Source organism: Amblyraja radiata, chromosome 16, assembly GCF_010909765.2.
Source record: "Amblyraja radiata isolate CabotCenter1 chromosome 16, sAmbRad1.1.pri, whole genome shotgun sequence".
NCBI classification, from domain to species: Eukaryota; Metazoa; Chordata; class Chondrichthyes; order Rajiformes; family Rajidae; genus Amblyraja; species Amblyraja radiata.
In genome coordinates this window covers 2882001-2899597 of record NC_045971.1, presented here as the reverse complement: position 1 = coordinate 2899597, position 17597 = coordinate 2882001, and the positions used below count along the sequence as shown (strand labels likewise).

Here is a 17597-nt window from a genome sequence, read left to right as displayed (position 1 = left end):
AACACGCTTTTTTAAGAGAGAGGAGGAGGAAGAAGGGTTTCGGCCCGAAACGTCGCCTATTTCCTTCGCTCCATAGATGCTGCTGCACCCGCTGAGTTTCTCCAGCAATTTTGTGTACCTATGCTTTTTTAAGAGCTTCTTCCCTGCCACAGTGAGACTCTTGGCCAAAACAAAATGAACTGATGTCCTGACCTACCTCATAGTATATCATATTATATTGTCTCCTGGGCCTGTGCAATTTACAATGCAATCGACACTTTTATATAGGGTTTGTGCAAGTTACAATGCTCTCACTTTCCCCTTTATATAGCGTTTTAGGCACTTTCTTTTTTTATTTCTAAAGTATATGTTTTTATAGATTATGTGTCTTTCTGTGTGTCTTTTTAATTTGACTTGACTTGACTCTCTGAACAACCGCACAAGAGTTCCTATGTGTGTAAGCACAAATGGCAAATAAAGTTTTTGACCTTTGACCTTTGACCTTGACCTTCAATTAGGTCCCACCTCATTATTCTAAACTCCAGCGAATACAAGCCCAGTGCTGTCAAAACTTACAAAATTCTTAAGGGGTTGGACAGGCTAGATGCAGGAATATTGTTCCCGATGTTGGGGAAGTCCAGAACAAGGGGTCACAGTTTAAGGATAAGGAGGAAATCTTTTAGGACCGAGATGAGAAAAACATTTTTCACACAGAGAGTGATGAATCTCTGGAATTCTCTGCCGCAGAAGGTAGTTGAGGCCAGTTCATTGGCTATATTTAATGTTAGATGTGGCCCTTGTGGCTAAAGGGATCAGGGGGTATGGAGAGAAGGCAGGTACAGGATACTGAGTTGGATGATCAGCCATGATCATATTGAATGGCGGTGCAGGCTCGAAGGGCCGAATGGCCTACTCCTGCACCTATTTTCTATGTTTCTAAACGCTAATCATATGTTAACCTACTCATTCCTGGGATCATTCTTGTAATCTGAAATGACCCTCTCCTGAGCCAACACACCCTTCCTCAGATATGGTGCCCAAAATTGTCATAGTTTAGTGTAGTATGACCGGGAACCTGATATCTAGCCTACTGTCACTACCCAATGATGGCTTCAAAGGACAGCGGCAAAAGGCATTTAACAGATACTAGAGTAATTCCCAGGAACTCCAGTGCATCGGAACACAAAGGCGCATGTGATGGACGCCTGTAACATGCTGACAAGGGTGATGATGGAGATAGATCCATTAGGGGCATTTTAGATAAGTATATGGATTATGGCGGGATATGGATAAGTATATGGATAGTGTGCAGGCAGAGTAGATTAGTTAAACGGCATGGAGATTATGGGCTGAAGGGTCTATTCCTTGTGGGTATTGTTCTATGTTTCCATTAGTGGGAGAGTCTTGAACAAAGATAGGTCATGACTAGATCAGGGCAGTCGTTTAATACTTGAGCTACACGGGTGCGTTCTTGCGGAGGGTTTTAAATCCAGGGAATTTTCTATTTTAGAGGATTGTGGAGGTAATAAAACTGGGTGTATTTATAGTCTTACAGAGTGGAAACAGGCCCCTCAGCCCAACTTGCCCATACCGACCAACATGTCCCAATCTACACTCGTCCCACCTGCCTGCATTTGGCCCATATCCCTCTAAACCTGTCCTATCCATGTGCCTGTCTAATTGTTTCTTAAACTGTATTGATTGTTCAATGTTATAATTTACCAGCTGGTGACTGACTATTAGTGATGTGCGTCTATGTACACATACACAGACAGGGGGCTAAGACTAAGGGGGCTAAGTCTTTGAAGAGGAATTACATACATTTTGGAAAGATCGGGGAGCGGGTATGGAGGGCTGTCAGAACTGGAGCACAAAAGGAGATGAGAGAAGAGGAGGGCGGCAAGGTGGCTCAGCGATCGATTTGCTGCCTTACAGCGCTTGCAGCAACCGGGTTCCATCCTGACTACGGGTGCCTGTCTGTACGGAATTTGTACGTTCTCCCCGTGACCGCGTGGGTTTTCTCAGAGATATTTGGTTTCCTCCCACACTCCAATAACGTGCAGGTATTTAATCGACTTGGGTCTTATGGAAACTTACAAAATTCTTAAGGGGTTGGACAGGCTAGATGCAGGAAGATTGCTCCCGATGTCGGGGAAGTCCAGAACAAGGGGTCACAGTTTAAGGATAAAGGGGAAATTCTTCAGGACCGAGATGAGAAAAACATTTTTCACACAGAGAGTGGTGAATCTGTGGAATTCTCTGCCACAGAAGGTAGTTGAGGCCACAGTTCATTGGCTATATTTAAGAGGGAGTTAGATGTGGCCCTTGTGGCTAAAGGGATCAGGGGGTATGGAGAGAAGGCAGGTACAGGATACTGAGTTGGATGATCAGCCATGATCATATTGAATGGCGGTGCAGGCTCGAAGGGCCGAATGGCCTACTCCTGCACCTATTCTCTATGTTTCTATAAGTGCAAATTGTCCCGAGAGTGTGTGGGATAGTGTTAGTGTGCGGGGCTTGCTGGTTGTTGCCGACGCGATGGGCCGAAGGGCCTGATTCCGCGCAGTTTCTCTAAACCAAACTAAAACAATGAAGCCTGGATCAGATCAGTTGTGGGAAATGACGGGACAGGTTCATGGGGCCGATTGACCTACTCCTGCTCCCAATTTAAGATCTTATCTGTTTAAGAAGGAACTGCAGATGCTGGAAAATCGAAGGTAGACAAAGGTGCTGGAGAAACTCAGCGGGTGCAGCAGCATCTAAGGCCGAAACGTTGCCTATTTCCTTCGCTCCTAAGATGCTGCTGCACCCGCTGAGTTTCTCCAGCGCCTTTGTCTACCTTAAGATCTTGTCTCATGATTACTCACAATCGTCCTGTTCATTATGAATGGAAGAGCGGTTGAGATCAGAGCCAACGTCTCCCAGTGAATGTGTAGGAAGGAACTGCAGATGCTGGTCTAAGACGAAGATGGACACAAAATGCTGGAGTAACTCAGCGGGACAGGCAGCGTCTCTGGAGAGAAGGAATGGGTGACGTTTCGGGTCGAGACCCTTCTTCATAGAACCATAGAAAATAGTTGCAGGAGTAGGCCATTCGGCCCTTCAAGCCCGCACCGCCATTCAATATGATGATCCAACTCAGTATCCTGTACCTGCCTTCAGACTGAAGAAGGGTCTCGACCCAAAACGTCACCCATTCCTTCTCTCCAGAGACGCTGCTTGGCCCGCTGAGTTCCTCCAGTATCTTGTGTCTATCTTGTCTCCCAGCGAATGTCTGCCTCAAAACGTCCCAAGAGATTTCTCTTCCCGAAATAAAAATCACAGTTGATGATATTGAGGGTCTTTCTCTTTAATTTTGCATCATTGATTTTCAGAAGTTAACAGCAACGGCTCCACACCGACTGTGGGACGTTGGGACACGCCCAGTCAAAAAATCATGTAAAACACAGCCTCTCCGGAGAAATTAGCAGTGATATGGCCAGCCAGTTATGAATTGAGCTCAGAAGCAACTGAGCCTCCGTGCAACTAACATCAATTTATACATGGGTCAAGGTTATACACTGAGGAGATACGCTTTCATCCGGAACTCTGTATAACAGAAGAGGAACACAAAAGCATTTGGTACACTGAGATTCAAAGCTTGGATCCGATGTGCACATATCCCGAAGCAACTGAATTTAGGCAGTAGTTTAATGTTCCTTTTGTCATCCTTTACAATGATCTCAAACTAGCTACAACTGCACTAGAATCTCTATTACAACATACACAGTGCAAGATTTGTACATTTCTTTCCCCAGCAATACAGTTAGGGTGTCAGAAGGTGAACTGCTATTTTTATTTTTGCTTTCCTGTAATCTTTACACCTCTGACACCTTCTCTCTCCTGTTCCCAATTGATTAAAAAAAAACGTCTGAATACTTAGTAAAATGGCCACCATCCTTTTAGTAAAGAAAGTCTCGTATTAAAAAGTCCATACAAAGTAATGGGTTAGTGATGGGTTCAAAATGTTAAAGATGGGTGCAAACGGTTAACTTGATTGGCTTTAGACATATGCATATCAATGTCAATTAGTCACCAATTGGTGCACCTCATCCATTAATAAATGCTATACTACACATAATTAACAGCATACATGAACATTCTGTTAAAGGTTAAAGTGCCAATTAACTCCCTCTATGATTTCTGCAAACTACACATAAGTGGTTCAAATTCGATGCCTGCTAACACCAGATTTTATTTGCACACATCCAGAATATTTTCTTTGCAATTTTTGTTGTAATATTTCTCCTTAAGGATTCAATCAATTAGGTAGTTTTTCTTTTAACAAAATACCACCGAACAACATTATTATCATGATTACCTTTTTGTAACAGCAAATTCAGCAGAAAACTCTACATTTTGTCAAAAGAATCTTGAGGTTTTTTTTAAAAAGTTCCTTACAAAGGAGTTAGCTCTTTCAAAAAAAAAAAAAAACACACATCTTTTTCACTCATGTCTATTGACCTAGAAGACAGAATGATATTGTCAACAGAGAAATAGCTTAAACATGATTACAGACGGTACACACTTGGTAAGCCTAGCTGGCCACATCGAAGTAAACGCCAGCCCACTTGCCAAGTAACAAAACAAAAAGTAAACTTCGATTACATTGGGGATGTTGCAGCTTGGTTCAGTTTACCCATGTAACATATCTGATTCTCTGGGCCATCCACAAATGGGTAACCGGGGCATACAACATCCTATTGTACATGTGACACTGCCTTTTAGTAAACATTCCCCTTCCCTTCCTCCCATGCCACCCTCCCTCCCCACCCAACCCTCAAACAAACAATGGTGTCTTTATACAGTTGCGTTGGTTTATTGACAGTTGCTAAAAAAAAAAAGTCTTTACTTTCTTTCCTGCGATCAGACAGCATGGCGACTTTTTTTTAAATTTTATTTTTTTTAATCGTTCCGAGAAAGAGCATGGCACAGGTCGACAGTGGCGGAACCAACCAGGGATGGGATGGGATGATGAGTGCAGCTACGCAAAGTCACAGGCAAACTAGACGGGGGCATTTTCGCCCTGTTCGGACAACCTCTGAAACCGTTCTTCCAAAAAACAAAAGTGATTCTTGCCGTGGTCAAAGTGGCCCCCTGCGGTCCTTCACTGCTTGTGATTTCCCTCCTCGGCGGTTTTAAGAACATGCAGAACGTCTCATTCTGGGTTATGGCGTGTCACTGAAGCATATGCCGACAAAGACACACTCAGAATGCATGGCGGGGGAAAACGTCAAGAGTAATGCAAAATTCGAGGCAAAACACATTCGCCATTAAGTGTGGGTATGTGTGTGTGTGTGTTGTGTGTGTGGGTGGATGGGTCTGTGTGTGTGTGTGTTGTGTTGTGTTGTGTGTGTGTGCAGGTGGGTGGGTCTGTGTGTGTGTGTGTTGTGTTGTGTGTGTGGGTGGGTGGGTCTGTGTGTGTGTGTGTGTGTGTGTTGTGTGTGTGGGTGGGTGGGTGGGTCTGTGTGTGTGTGTGTGTTGTGTGTGTGTTGTGTTGTGTGTGTGGGGGGTGGGGTATGCTGTGTTGTGTGTGTTGTGTTGTGTGTGTGGGTGGGTGGGTATGTGGTGTGTGTTGTGTTTGTGTTGGTGTGTGTGTGGGGGTGGGTGGGTGTGTGTGTGTGTGTGTTGTGTTGTGTGTGTGGGTGGGTGGGTCTGTGTGTGTGTGTTGTGTTGTGTTGTGTGTGTGTGCGGGTGGGTGGGTCTGTGTGTGTGTGTGTGTGTTGTGTTGTGTGTGTGTGCAGGTGGGTGGGTCTGTGTGTGTGTGTGTGTGTGTGTGTGTGTGTGTGGGGTGGGGGTGGGTATGTGTGTGTGTGTGTGTGTGTGTTGTGTTGGAATGTGTGTGTGGGGGGGTGGGTCTGTGTGTGTTGTGTGTGTGTTGTGTTGTGTGTGTGTGTGTGCGGGTGGGTCTGCATGTGTGTGTGTTGTGTTGTGTGTGTGGGTGGGCAGGTGGGTCTGCGTGTGTGTGTTGTGTTGTGTGTGTGTGTGTGTTGTGTGTGTGTGTGTGTTGTGTTGTGTTGTGTGTGTGGGTGGGTGGGTCTGCGTGTGTGTGTTGTGTTGTGTGTGTGTGTGTGTGTGTGTGTGTGTGTGTGTGTGTGTGTGTGTGTTGTGTTGTGTGTGTGGGTGGGCAGGTGGGTCTGCGTGTGTGTGTGTGTGTTGTGTTGTGTTGTGTTGTGTTGTGTTGTGTTGTGTGTGTGGGTCTGTGTGTGTGTGTTTTTGTTTCTTTTGTTTCTAAAGGATGTGATTTTGAGATTAGTCTCTGCACTTTCAATACTGCACGCAGCACTACGGTGTCAAAGTGTTCGTTCCCACATTGCTGCATTGGCTACTGAGCAGTAGTCTCTGGTTGTGCGTGTAGGGTGCGCTGCGTGGCACTATGTGATGATGTTGGACATAAATTCTAAGAAACGCTTCGAGTATTGTTCGGGGTTGACTGTCGAGATCTCAGCACCAGCCTGCAATGCGCAAAAACAAACATTGCGTTATTCTAACACAGAACTGTGCTAAGAGGCCGTTAACCTGTTCAGTGCCACCCCCCCCCCCCCCCCCCCCCCCCCCCAACCCCCCCCTCCCCAAGTATACTCGGGACATGGCCAATAGTGTAAAAAACAGCAAAACAAACTTGGCAGAGAACAAGTTAACCATTCAAGATCAAACACAGAAGCGGAGGAAGACACAGAGTGCTGGAGTAACTCAGCGGGTCGGGTGGAGAACATGGATAGATGACGTTTCAGGCGGTCTGAAGAAGGGTTCTGACCCGAAACTTTACCTATCCAGGGTGGCACAGTGGTAAGATTTGCTGCCTTACAGCGCCAGAGACCCGGGTTCGATCCGGACTATGGGTGCTGTCTATACAGAGTTTGTATGTTCTTCCTTTGATTGAGTGAGTTTTCTCGTGTGTTCCGGATTCCTCCCATTCTCAAAATTCGTACAGTTTGTAGGTTAATTGGCTTCGGTAAAATTATAACGTGTCCATAGTGTGTAGGATAGTGTGTAGGAAACAAATGCTCCTACTGTGTAGGGAGTGGATTTGAAACTGGGATATCATTGAACTAATGTGAATGAATGATCGATGGTCAGCACGGATTCAGTGGGCCGAAGGGCCCGTTTCCATGCTGTATCTCTAAACTAAACTAACACCATCATATGGTCTACGGACACGGTCTCTGCTTCTGTAGACACTAGGAACTGCAGATGCTGGTTTCCAAAACAAAAAGTGCTGGAGTAACTTAGCAGGTCAGGCAGTCTGTGGAAACAAGGAACTGCAGATGCTGGTTTATACGACAGAGAGACACTCAGCGGGTCAGGCAGCATCTCTGGAGAAAAGGAATGGGCGACGATTCGGGTCGGGATCTGCATCTTATTCTGCGGTTCCTTGGTGTCCCCGACCCAAAATATCACCCATCCTGAGAATGGTGCCTTGCAGCCCAGATGTGATCTAACTGGGGCTTTGTCTGGCTGCATAATACATTCTAACCCCTTCCCGGTCCAGACAAATAAGCCAACATTTCAGATTGTTTCTCTGTAACTTCTCCTGACAATTTCATGGCAGTTAGTTGCCGAGAAGAAGCGGTATAAAGGGGATTTGAAAGAAAGAAAGAATCCGAGATCAGAGGTGGTCGCATCGATAGTGGGAGAGATTGAGAGAGGAAAACAAAAGAGTAAAAAACATAAAGAATGAGAGCAAACAAATGAGGATCGACCCTGACTGCGGGCGCTGTCTGTACGGAGTTTGAATGTTTTCCGTGTGACCGCGTGGGTTTTCTCCGGGTGCTCCGGTTTCCTCCCGCACTCCAAAGACATGCAGGTTCGTAGGTTAGTCGGCTTTGGTAAAAATTGTAAGTTGGCCCTAGCGTGTGTAGGATAGGTATCTCCTGCCATCAGGCAAGAGATACCGTAGCATCATAGCCCGGCTGCTAAACAGCTTCCTGCCACAGGCTGTGAGGCTGCTAAACAGTCACTCTGTACTCACAGTCACCTGATTCTGCGGCTTTGCACTGACAATTTAATAACTCTGGCACTGGCCACTCAAATCAGCTGCCCTGGACATTTTAATGACTGTTTTTACTGTATTTTAATGTTGCTGTTTGACCTGCTTTTAACTATTTATACTGTTTCATCAGGGACTGGATTGTTTTGACTGTTATTATGTGTGAAATGTTTTAAGTTTCATGTGCGATGCTCCGGTATTCCCTGGGAAACGTCTTCCCATTTTGCACTGTACAACTGTTGCTTTGCGAGATGACAATAAAGGTTGATTGATTGATTGATTGAGTGATTGATAGTGCTAGTGTACGGGGTGATCGCTGGTCGGCGCGGACTCGGTGGCTGTAGGGCCTGTTTCCGCGCTGAATCTGTAAACTAAACCAGACGGGCGTGCAACTTACCCCGTGTTTCACTGTTTTGGCAGCATGGGCAGCTTTCTTCTTTGCATCGTAGTGAGTTAAAATGTCGATTATCGCCATGAAGAAGACTTCCTTCCTTGGAGCATCTGGAAAATTAGCCAGTGTGACTGACATTAGAGAACAAGGGCATTACTACACGGTTATGGTGGAAGCACGAGAGAGAACACATGCTTATTGTGCCATCGTGTGCCACTCAGAGTCACCTCCAGTTTAAATTCCATTTGGAATATTTTGGAGGGCCAAGAAACCAAGAAGAACCAAGAAGAAGAAGAGTCATAGAGTGATACAGCGTTGAAACAGGCCCTGCAGCCCAACTTGCCCACACCGGCCAGCATGTCGCAGCTGCACTCGTCCCACCTTCCCGCCTGCCTGCCTGCCTGCCTGCCTTTGGTCCATATCCCTCCAAACCTGTCCTATCCATGTACCTGTCCAACTGTTTCTTAAACGTTGGGAATAGGCCCAGCCTCGACTACCTCCTCTGGCAGCTCGTTCCGTACACCCACCACCCTTTCTGTGTGTGAAAAGGGTTTACATTTGCATTCTGTCTGCGCGTGTGACAATTTACCAAGACCCCCGGTAAAGTGAGAGAGGGAGAGAGCGAGATGGAGCCAGCACATTACAAGTGCACCATCTAATTAGCTAACCACAATTTCCGTGACAACGGCCAATGCCAACAGTGTTTCCGGTCATCGCCACGGCAACGGCGACTGCCTAATTAGACGTTACATCGGCACGCCAGCACACTGATGGAAACGTCAACAAAACGTCAACTTGTGAGATTTAAAGTTAAAACAAGCTACATTCCTGATACAGTACCACAATTTAGTGACCACATATTACAACCCCGCCCTTATTACATAATGGCAAAATAAATTGTAGGCAGCCTCTCTGTTGAATATTGGAATGACAGGAATGGTAAAATCTCGCAGCTTCTCCGGTTTCCTACCATATTCCAAAGACGTGCATATTTGTAGGTTAGGGAATATTTGCATATAGTGCATATTTGTAGGAAATTGCAGATGCTGGTTTACACCGAAGATAGACACAAAATGCTGGAGTAACCCAGCAGGACAGGCAGCATCTCTGGAGAGAAGGAATGGGCGACGTTTCGGATCAAGACCTTCCTCCAGACCATCTACGGTGTGTAGGTGAATCGGCTTCTGTAAATTGTCCCTGGTGTGTAGGATAGAACCAGTGTATGGGTGGGCCGAAGGGCCATTTTTTCGCACTCTATGTATGTGAACTATACTAATGTGCACCAAGAAGTCACAACTTAAAAATCGACCCTGCTTCACAGTTGATGCATTAGATTCTTTTGGTTTCTCCCAAACGTCTCTCCCAGATGCGATAAATGTTTGTTTCAAAAGGCTAATATAACACATTCATTTGTAGGATGTATAAAGTTGAATACATTTTGGAGCGATATGTTTGATATATTTACAAAGCTTTTCAAGTCAAGAATAGAACCTAATACGGAATGGATTAGATTTGAAATAATAGTAGAAGATACCAATTTAAATAAGGACCAAATTTTTTTTTTTAATTATCGGTTAATAATTGGAAAGAAATTGATACTTAAATTTTGGAAAAATACAGCCATACCAACTGTTAAAATGTGGATTAGGAATATGATGGACATAGCACGCCTTGAAGAAATGAGACTCCGGCTAATAGATAAATATGACCAATTCTTAAGGAGTTGGTCCCCTTTTATTGACTTTTTGGAATCATGTGATGCAGCGGTACCATAAAGATTGCTGATTTCAGTTCATGCCGTGGATAGATCTACATCTCCGAATATAGATTTGAAAAATGTCTCTTTTAAGGGTCTTTTGCTCCTATTTCCACTTTCTTGTCTTATACACACACTTCACGTTTTTCTATTTTCTACTATCTATTTTTCCTCTTTTTCTCTTCTCCAATTTTTAATTTTGTTTTCCCCCTTCTTCTTGTCTTTCTTAATTTCCTTTCAAAAACATAAAACTAGAGGTTGTACATAGAATGTATAGTTACGTTATGACATAGTTGGCACCTAAAATTAGGTCCCACTGTATTGTTTTGTATTGTACTAACTTCTAATAAAATAAAGAAAAAAACAAAAAAAAGATTATTTTGGTTTCTCGTATGCTGATGTATAACCTGGAGTATATTTACATTCTGACGATGGCATTCGTTAACGTCAGGCATTTTTCTTTCCAGCGTTTTTGGAATAATGGCAGGGACATTCACGGACCCTGCCGTCCCTCTGAAATATCACGCGACCTCTTCTCTGCTGCCTCCCACTTCCCTCATTGGAGGCAGCGTTAAGCCCCTGTCCCACTTAGGAGACTTAAACAGCAACCTCTGGTCACCTTGCCCGCCACCCAAGGTTTCCATGAGGTCACCGGTGGTTTTGGTCACTCTCCCTAATGGTCGAAAGTGGTTTCCGCGTGGTCGAGGCTTCATCTAGGTTGCTGTTATTTTTTCATCATGATTAAAACTAAAAATAGGTTGCCGTTTTAAAAATCAATCATTTTTTAGTCGCAGGTCTAGTCGAAGCCGGTTTTCTTCATAGTCGAGGAAGGTTTTCAACATACGTGTGGGAGGTGGTAGGAGGTTGCAGGTCACGTCGACCTTGATTTTTTTTTGGATGGCGGGCAAGGTCACCAGAGGTTGCTGTTTAGGTCTCCTAAGTGGGACAGGGGCTTAGAGTCAGAAACAAGCTCCGGTTTCGTCCCACATTCCAAAGACGTCCGGGTTTGTAGGTCAATTGGCTTTGGTGAGATTATCGATTGTCCCTAGTGTGTAGTATAGTGCCAGTGTACTCGCTGGTCGGCACAGGCTCGGTGGGCTGAAGGGCCTGTTTCCCTGGCAGTGCATTCCAGGCCACCTCCACTCTGTCAAAAACATGTCCCCGCACATCTCCATGAAACCTTCCCACTCTCACCTGATGGCTATGCTGGACATTTCCACCCTGGGAAAAACTTCACCCCTCTCACCTCAAAGCCATGCCCGCTAGTATTTGAGCTTTCCATCCTGGGAAAAATGTTCTTAACTGTTTTGTTAGACAGTTTTGTTGAACTGTTCTGTTCAACTATCGATGCATCTCATAATTTTATCCCCGCAACCTTCTGTGTTACTGGGAGAACCATCCAAGTTTGTCCAACCTCTCCCTGTAGCTAATACACACTAATCCACGCATCATTTAGGTAAACACAAAATGCTGGAGTAACTCAGCGGGCGAGGTAGCATCTATGGAGAGAAGGAATGGGTGACGTTTCGGGTCGAGACCCTTCTTCAGACTACCTTCGATTTTAACTAGCATCTGCAGCTCTTTCTTGCATAGTTTAGGTAAATCTCTGCTCCCTTTCCAAAGCAGCCGCGTCTTTCCTGTAATGTTGCGACCAAAAGTGGCTTCGGTAAAATTATAAATTGTCCCAGAACAAGGGGTCACAGTTTAAGGATAAGGGGGAAATCCTTTAGGACCGAGATGAGGAAAACATTTTTCACACAGAGAGTGTTGAATCTCTGGAATTCTCTGCCTCAGAAGGTAGTTGAGGCCACAGTTCATTGGCTATATTTAAGAGGGAGTTAGATGTGGCCCTTGTGGCTAAAGGGTCAGGGGGTATGGAGAGAAGGCAGGTACAGGATACTGAGTTGGATGATCAGCCATGATCATATTGAATGGCGGTGCAGGCTCGAAGGGCCGAATGGCCTACTCCTGCACCTATTTTCTATGTTTCTAAAGAATTAAGAGTGTTTTATGTCCCCAGCATGTAGTGTAGTGCTAGTGTACGGGGATCGCAGGTTGGCGCGGACATGATGGGCTGAAGGGCCTGTTTCCACGTTGTATCCCTAATACCCCAAATCTCGTTGCACTTATGTGCAATGACAATTTTAAAAAACAAAAATAAATAAATAAAATAAAACAAAAAAAGAAAGATATTATTATTATATAAACTACAACTAAGAGCCATTTTACCAGCAGCTCAAGAGACTCCAAGACTGAAGATCAAACAGGTTTTCATTGCCTGTACCTCTGACCTGACTCCCCACAGTGACTCCTGATGTTACGGGGGAAAAGACCAAGACAAACACAGTTTACAGTTGGATCTGACCATGCCCCTCACTCCACTTGCCAAATACAACACTGATGTTAAATTCAATAAAAAAACTATGTACAGCTGGAAGCGATAATCTTTAATTTGCACTTTTTAACACCTACTGATCAACTGCACAAATGTGCCAAATGTCGAATGATCAGAAGGTACACAAAATTGCTGGGGAAACTCAGCGGGTGCAGCAGCATCTATGGAGCGAAGGAAATAGGCGACGTTTCGGGCCGAAACCCTTCTTCAGACTGATGGGGGGTGGGGGGGAGTAGGAAGGAAAAGGGGAGGAGGAGGAGCCCGAGGGCGGGCGGATGGGAGGGTGGGAGGAGACAGCTAGAGGGTTGAGGAAGGGGAGGAGACAGCAAGGACTAGCAAAATTGTTGAATGATCAGAACTGAGATCACACAGGCACCCCACTCTCAATCAGAACTGTGTAGGGAATTTTGCATTCCATGTGCGAGAATGATCCCGGGAATGACTGGGTTAAAGTATGAGGAGCCATTGTGGGGCTTTGGGACTGTACGCGCTGTAATTCAGAAGGACGAGGGGCGGGGACCTCAGTGAAACCCACTGAATAGTGAAAGGCCTGGATAGTGGATGAGTGTTTAAGAAGGAGCTGCAGGTGCTGGAAAATCGAAGGTAGACAAAAGTGCTGGAGAAACTCAGCGGGTGAGGCAGCATCTATGGAGCGAAGGAAACAGGCAACGTTTCCTATTTCCTCCGCTCCATGCAAAGAGTTGAACAATCTCCACTATAGGTAATAGGCAACGTTTCGGGCCGAAACCCTTCTGGGTTTCGGCCCGAAACGTTGCCTATTTCCTTCGCTCCATAGATGCTGCCTCAAGGTAGTGTGCTGGCTCCACTACTATATAACATCTACACCAATGACCAGCCAATGGACCAGAACACTGAGCGGTTCATCTACGCCGACGACCTCTGTGTAACATACCAAGAGAGTACGTTTGAAGCTGTAGAAGCGAATCTCACCTCAGCCCTAGATGAGCTACACCTCTACTACGAGCGCAACCACCTACACGCAAACCCTGCGAAGACCCAAGCCTGCTCATTCCATCTCAGGAACCGGGAAGCAAACAGACCCCTTAACATCACATGGTCTGGAACACCTCTTGAGCACTGCACCAACCCTGTGTACCTCGGTGTAACACTGGATCGCACTCTCCCCTATAAGGAACACGTCAAAAACACCAAACTGAAAGTTAACTCCCGAAATAACATCCTCCGGAAGCTGACCAACTCCAAATGGGGAGCCACAGCACACACATTAAGATCTACTGCTCTGGCCCTGTGCTACTCCTCTGCGGAGTATGCGTGTCCTGTTTGGGAGAGATCATCCCATGCCAAGAAATTAGACCCAGCGTTGAATAACACCTGCCGCTCAATCACTGGCTGCTTGAAGCCCACCAACATAAACAACCTGCACCTCCTCGCTGGCATTGCCCCTGCTGATGTGAGACGGGAAGTCGCCAGCCGAGTAGAGATGACCAAGGCCACCAGTGATGAACGCCACCTCCTCTACGGACGTGTACCCCCGGCCCAACGGCTGAAGTCCAGGAGAAGCTTTCTCAGCCATGTCCAGCCCCTAATAACATCACGGGAAGAAACCAGACTCCAACTATGGACAAAAAGGCTTGAGGACGACCCCCCTCCTACTGACATGGGTATCCCTCCTTCTGAAGCCCTCCCTCCGGGCTCAGAAGCACCATGGGTCCAGTGGAAGACGCTCAACCGCCTGAGAACAGGAACAGGGCGATCAAAAGCTGCCATGGCCAGATGGGGCTATGAAACTGGCCAAACCACCTGTGAATGTGGAGAAGAGGACCATACAATGCAGCACTGCCTTGTCTGCCCCCTACTACCCAACCAGTGCAGCTCAAAGGATCTTGCAGTGTTCAACAAAAACACAAAGGACTGTGTAAAGGAATGGGAAACTGTCATATAGTCAACCAGCTTCAAAGACTCGAAAAGAAAGAAGAAGAAGTCCCGCTGAGATAGTGGATGAGGATGTTTCCATTAATGGGAGAGTCTAGAGCCGAAGACCATAGGTTCAGAATATAAGAATGGAGCTTTAGAACGGAGATGAGGTGGAATTTCTTTAGTCAGAGGGTAGTGAATCTGTGGAATTAATTGCCACAGATGGCTGTGGGAGAGGAGTCAAAGGGTGTTTTTCAGCATTCCAGCATCTGCAGTTCCCTAAATGAGGTGGGAGATTGCAACCTTCACGTGGTCCACCCTGTTCCGACTACTGCAATCAACCCGACGTCCACAAACAAGATCAAATAGAACAAGTTGACCTATAACTTTAGGCTGTGCACGCCACACGCAAGAAGAAGAGGTTCCCTAAATCTCCAACCGTCATTCTCTTTGTTCCTTCCACACTCCCTATCTCAACAATCTAAAGAAGGTAGTTGAGGCCAGTTCATTGGCTATATTTAAGAGGGAGTTAGATGTGGCCCTTGTGGCTAAAGGGATCAGGGGGTATGGAGAGAAGGCAGGGACGGGATACTGAGTTGGATGATCAGCCATGATCATATTGAATGGCGATGCAGGCTCGAAGGGCCGAATGGCCTACTCCTGCACCCATTTTCTATGTTTCTATGTTTCTAAAGAATTAAGAGTGTTTTATCGTCATATGAAGGATCTCAACCCACAATGTCACCCATTCCTTCTCTCCAGAGATGCTGCCTGTCCCGCTGAGTTACTCCAGCATTTTGTGTCAATCTTCGGTGTAAACTAGCATCTGCAGTTCCTTCCTGGACAATCCATGGTTGCCTGACTTGGCCTTTATGAACCATTGCTTCCCTATGATGATGGTGCCCCCAACAATGGTGCTACATTGGAATAGTTAGAAATGCCTGACAACGAAATGTTTATTTTAGTTTTAGTCACAGCGCAGAAACAGGGCCTTTGGCCCACCGAGTCCGCGCCGACCAGTGATCCCTGCACACTGACGCTATCCTGGGGAAATTTCCAATTATACCAAGCCAATGAATCGTCAAACCTGTACATCTTTGGAGTGTGGGAGATCCTGGGGGACACCCATGTAGGTCACAGGGAGAATGTACAAACTCCGCACAGACAGCACCCGTAGTCAGGATCGAACCTGGCTCTCTGGTGCTGTAAGGCAGCAACTCTACCGCTGTGCCACCCAAAATATATATATGTTCATCAAATTTCCGGCACTACGACGGTCGACAATGGAAATATGTTACAAAAGGTAACTCCACTTACTGTCCTGGCTCTTTATAGCATACACGTCCACTGTCGGGTCAAAGTCTCCCGGTCCAAAGATTCGCGGGAAGTTCAACATATTTCCGGGACTGTCTGGTGGAGTTCCGTACGAACCAACAGGATGACTCATTCCGTCGTTTTCACAGTCCTCCTCTTCACCTTTCTCCTCCACCTCCACCTCTTCCTGTTCGGCTCGGTCAACGTCGTGGATGCCAACCAACAGGCTGTAGTCCATGATCTTCAGCTGTGCTAAAAACTGTTCAAATCAAAGACAAATTAGGGGAAAGTGAGGATGTTTAACCAATGAGCCCATCATCAGGACCATCAAACTGCCCCAGATGGTGTATTTCTCTCATCTCTGGGAGTTTGCCAAATAATATAACTGCAGATGCTGGAAAAACCGAAGGTAGGGAAAAATGCTGGAGAAACTCAGCAGGTGAGGCAGCATCTACGGAGGGAAGGAATAGGTGACGTTTCGGGTCAAGACCCCTCTTGACCCTAACCTTACAAAATTCTTAAGGGGTTGGACAGGCTAGATGCAGGAAGATTGTTCCCGATGTTGGGGAAGTCCAGAACAAGGGGTCACAGTTTAAGGATAAGGGGGAAATCTTTTAGGACTGAGATGAGAAAAACATGTTTTACACAGAGAGTGGTGAATCTCTGGAACTGTCTGCCACAGAAGGTAGTTGAGGCCAGTTCATTGGCTATATTTAAGAGGGAGTTAGATGTGGCCCTTGTGGCTAAAGGGATCAGGGGGTATTGGGAGAAGGCAGGTACAGGATACTGAGTTGGATGATCAGCCATGATCATATTGAATGGCGGTGCAGGCTCGAAGGGCCGAATGGCCTACTCCTGCACCTATTTTCTCTGTTTCTATGTTTCTTCTGAAGAAGGGTCTCGACCCGAAACGTCACCTATTCCTTCGCTCCATAGATGCTGCCTCACCCGCTGAGCTTCTCCAGCATTTTTGTCTATCTGCCAGATAATATAAATCTCCCAACTTCACATCTGGAATGTATAGTCTGAAGGGCTCCCAGCATCAGCAATCAAAAGAGTCAAACCCTTTTTATTGAACAGTACAACGACTTCACACAAAGGGTGGTGGGTGTATGGAACGAGCTGCCAGAGGAGGTGGAGGTAGGGACTATCCCAACAATTAGACAGGTACATGGATAGGTCAGGTTTGGAGGGATATGGACCAAATGCGGGCAGGTGGAACTGGTGTAGCTGGGACATGTTGGCTGGTGTGGGCAAGTTGAGCCGAAGGGCCAGTTTCCACACAGTGTCACTCTATAACACAGGAACGGGCCCTTTAACTTGCGCCAAACACGATGCCAAGTTAAATTGATCTAATCTGCATGTACATGATCCATATCCCTCTATTTCCTTCACTTCCATGTGCCGATCTAAAAGCCTTTTAAACAGCACTATCGTATTTGCCTCCTCCACCACCCCTGGCAGTATGTTCCAGGCCCCCACCAGCCCCACACGTCTGCCCCGCACGATTAAATATCTCCCCTCTTATCTTATAGCTATATCTTCTAGTGTTGGACATTTCCACCTTGGGAAAAAGTTTGCCCCTCTCACCCTTAAGCTATGCCCTCTAGTATCTGAATCTTCCATCCTGGGAAAAAGGTTCTAACTGTTTTGTTAGACAGTTTTGTTGAACTGTTCTGTTCAACTATTTATGCCTCCCATAATGTTATATACTGTATCATGTCTCCCCGCAACCTCCTGGTTTACAGGGAGAACAATCCAAGTTTGTCCAACCTTACACCCTGCAGCTAATATGCCCTAATCCAGTCAATATCAGTATGAATATTGATTTATTTAA

The 17597-nt window shown here is 45.9% G+C and overlaps 1 protein-coding gene across 3 annotated transcripts in view; it reads right to left on the bottom strand.

Annotated features, from left to right (window-relative positions):
• Positions 1-6219: 6219 nt before the first annotated feature.
• pip4k2b (phosphatidylinositol-5-phosphate 4-kinase type 2 beta) overlaps positions 6220-17597 on the bottom strand; it is a 98230-nt gene continuing 86852 nt past the window's right edge. For all 3 annotated transcript variants that reach the window (XM_033034883.1, XM_033034884.1, XM_033034885.1), the window contains 3 exons: positions 15764-16019; positions 8406-8530; positions 6220-6473 (listed from right to left, as the gene is read on the bottom strand). In XM_033034883.1, the coding sequence (XP_032890774.1) occupies positions 6393-6473; positions 8406-8530; positions 15764-16019 (462 nt within the window). In that variant the 3' untranslated portion in view covers positions 6220-6392. The remainder of the gene's footprint in view (positions 6474-8405; positions 8531-15763; positions 16020-17597) is intronic.